We start from the raw sequence: 3,667 nt of genomic DNA, 5'->3' as shown, positions 1-3,667 counted from the left end.
TTCCAATTTTTTTATATACACTAATATTTAATTTTTACCTAATTATCTCTAAAATTGTGTTCAATTAAAAAAAAAATATAGGACATAACTTCCGGGTCGAATAGTCCAAAACAAACTTGAAACCCGATCCACTTTCCTCGTTCTTGTTCATCGCTGAGTTTCATATTCTACTACCACTACTAGGGTTTATACGAAACGGTTTCAGGAAAACCAATCCACAAAATGGCATCGAAAACTCTTCTAAGAAATGGAGTTGCGTTGTTGAATCGATTATCATTATCAAATTCGAAATCACTTCTGAATTCCAATAACCCTCAACCTTACATTTTCCCATCCCTCTCAAAACTCCAGAATTTCCCTCAAAACGACGCCGAATCAGCGAAGAATCTTATTTCATCCGAAGGGTTTCTCTACCCTTGTGGTCTCCCTTCTCTTCGCTTCTTCTTACCTAATGGTACTTAAGTTGAACCTCTTTTTTTTTTTTAGAAAAAAAATTGGGTATTTTTTGTTAGGTTATAAGGTTTTGTTTTTTGTGGTGATTGATGAATAATGTGGGTGAAGATGATACACGTAAGTTGAAATGCTTGTTTGGTAATTATTTGAAATTTGCAACAGTGAAGTTTTAATTTGAAATTTGAAGGAAATGAAGAATTTCTTTTAAATCCAAATTTATTTTAATTGCAATTGACCGGTTAAATGTCAGGTTGATAATCGATGTAGTAGTTTTCTGAACGTAGCATTGCTGTGATTCATGTTGTTTGGTGATATTTTCATTGATTTATCAGGCTAATTTCTAATTTATTGGTTGTGTTGAGTTATCAAAGTTTAATGTAATTAGTATAAATTGTATGACTAAAAGCTTAAACTTAAGTTAGATATGTCTTTTTTTTGTCACCTGTTGAAATTTTACTTACAAGACCAAACAACTGAATAAGAAGAGACTTATTTTGGTTCCATGTTAGTTCACTTTACTTATGCATTCAAGACCAGATAGATGAGGAGGTCTGTTCAAAAGTAAAATTTTGTGAATTTTATAATGGAAATCATGTAAAATTCTGTTGCTTCTAGTTTGGTTTTGTGCTTGATTGTTGTGCATATATAATCATGGAAAATATGAACATCAAAGGGGAATTCAGGAATGGCATAGGATACCCGTCCCCAAATATATGATATATCTATATAGAGGATTCACTTCAAAATTTATTTACTGGGTAACTTTTTATAAATTATACATTTAACGAATCCAACCACTGAACATCATTATTATTGGTGATATGATATTTTTATGTTGGTTATGCACACCAAATTTTATACACTGGAGTGAAGTTTTTTGATGAAGTATTAATTTGTTTTTAAATGTATGAATTTATAGTGTCTTCATTGAATAATGAAGAAAATTCAACGTCCATAAAAAGTTATTGAGTAGAATAAGTTTTGCAGTTTAACAAAACTTACTCCTATAGTTTTCGGATTTCTACGTATATACTCAAATTGCTTTCCAATTTGTCTAGCTTTACATTTCTATTGCAAGGTGTATTTCTTGTACTATCTTAAACAGAAGATGATGCTTCATGAAATTTGAAGCAATTTACACCCCTCTAGTTTTTTTTAATTAGTGTTCATTCTTGCTCTGCAGGGGATGCTCCTTCATCAGACGAACCAATGCTTTTATTCCCAAAAAGAACATTTCAGCCTAGCACTATCCGGAGAAAGAGGAATCATGGGTTTTTTGCTCGGTAAATCTCTCATCTTTTTATCCAGATGTCTTTTTTGATCCTTTATTTTTTTAAATAAGAGAAGATGACTGGTGAAGCATTCCTTTTCTTTGACATGTGTGTCAATGTTGGTAAATTTTAAATTCTTGTGGAGAATGTCACCATGCTTCAGGACACTAAATGGCTATGCAAAATCAAATAGGCATATATAGAGGATTTGAAGAAGATGGTCAGTTAACGTTGACACCTAATATGGTTTCATTATACCTTCTATTGCTTAGATCTCTTGGCTTGGGGAATAGGTGAATAAATAACTTGGAAATCATGAAGAATATTTGAAATCTTTTTAATGAATAAAAATTAGAACCTATGTTTGAACTGTACATGGATTGTTTCTTGGAAAATGACACCACATTGAATATTGTTGCCTATGTCTCTGACTCTCTACACTATGGTTGCTTTGATTTTTCCATAGATGAGTTGATAATAAGGGCTTCTAGCAAAATCTGGATCATTTTTCTGAACAAATAATATGAGTGGATAAGTGGGGATTGCATTGCAGACTATGACCAGGCAAAGTGTCATACTTGGTGCATGCTTTTATTAGGCCTAAAAACTGCTTGCTTCATTTTGTTATTTTTTTTAAATTGTCGCCAGTCCTCTTCAACAAAGGAATAGTCATGGGTCCACTTCCCAGAGAATTCAAAATATTATGGCACTTCCACTTGTGGATGGGAAATAACTGCTAAGTTTTTTTATATAGCTTACATGCAAATTCACATTAGTAATCTCAATCAGAACTGTGTTGCGTAGATGACATACTTTTTCTTTTGCTTGAGCAGGAAAGCAACCAAGGGTGGCAGAAAAGTAATTGCTCGAAGAGTAGCCAAGGGTCGGTTTAGGATTACAGCTTAGTGTTGTTGACTTCAAAAGTAACGATTCAACGTCGCACCCTAGTACACTTCATGATAAGTATTGGCAGAACAGGTTGGAATAGGTGTGTGGGAGGGTTTCTGAGTACACTCCGCTATGATCAAATTTTCAGGCAACTATGTGTATGGATATCTTATGATTCCGTCTCTCTTTTGTCTTTTTCGCATCAGTTGCAATAATATGTAACTCTTATAGTTTTATGTCCAAGACTGCCTAATCATATAGGGTGCAATTGATTTAACTATATTTGAAGTAGAGGAATTTCTCATTATAAGAATAAGACATCTCCGATGGCAATTCTTATTTTGTATGTTTATTAGAGGTAAGAACTGTTTCATACAAGTTCTACCAGTGAAGAAAGCGATGTCAGTATCATGTGTAAGAATGGTTTTTCTATAAGAATTAGTTCTTTTTCTTTGACAATTATAAGAATAAGAATTAGTTCCTAATCGTTAAAAATTTGTGGAACCTATTTTAAAGAAATATAAAGATGAGATAATTTGTGAGATCTATTTTAAGTTTTTACGAATGTTGGAGTGAAAAATTATTGATGTGTTTTAAATTTGATGTCTACAATTAATTTTACTCATCGCCCCTTTTATTTTAAAAAATGTAACAAACTAATATCATTTAAAATATTCATTTTCCTCCATTTCCCTCCAACCAAACGGATTCTAATACTTTAATTATATTGGTGCAAGGGGTGAGTAAGGAACACATTGTGACGAGTTCTATAACAAACTCTAATTGTGTCTTAAATCTTGATCTCATAAACTCAAAAGACCTTAACTTGTCTCTAAACTCGAGCTTACCCATTAATAATTGTCACTAATACATAACCGAGTTGGCCTTTAATGTAAGTAACAAAATTTGTTAGTGATGTTTCTTAAGGAGGTTCAAGAGTACCGATCAACTTGATCAATCGATAATCCTATCCAGCCCTAAGTGTTTGGTTAAGGTTTTATGTTGTTTGGGTCGTACCCGAAGCATTCCGTCCAAACCTAAAGTAGTTGGTTATA

General features: G+C 32.6%; 1 protein-coding gene across 1 annotated transcript; it reads left to right on the top strand.

Moving 5' to 3' along the window:
- Positions 1-203: 203 nt before the first annotated feature.
- On the top strand, positions 204-2,675 carry LOC101513548 (uncharacterized; the record flags this gene model as incomplete). The annotated part of the gene is given in 3 exon segments (NM_001279044.1): positions 204-454; positions 1,637-1,736; positions 2,558-2,675. Coding segments are annotated over 3 exon segments (405 nt in total).
- Between the last annotated feature and the right edge of the window lie 992 nt (positions 2,676-3,667).

The sequence above is a fragment of the Cicer arietinum genome, chromosome 7 (assembly GCF_000331145.2).
Source record: "Cicer arietinum cultivar CDC Frontier isolate Library 1 chromosome 7, Cicar.CDCFrontier_v2.0, whole genome shotgun sequence".
NCBI lineage: Eukaryota > Viridiplantae > Streptophyta > Magnoliopsida > Fabales > Fabaceae > Cicer > Cicer arietinum.
This window is presented reverse-complemented; position numbering and strand designations above follow the sequence as displayed.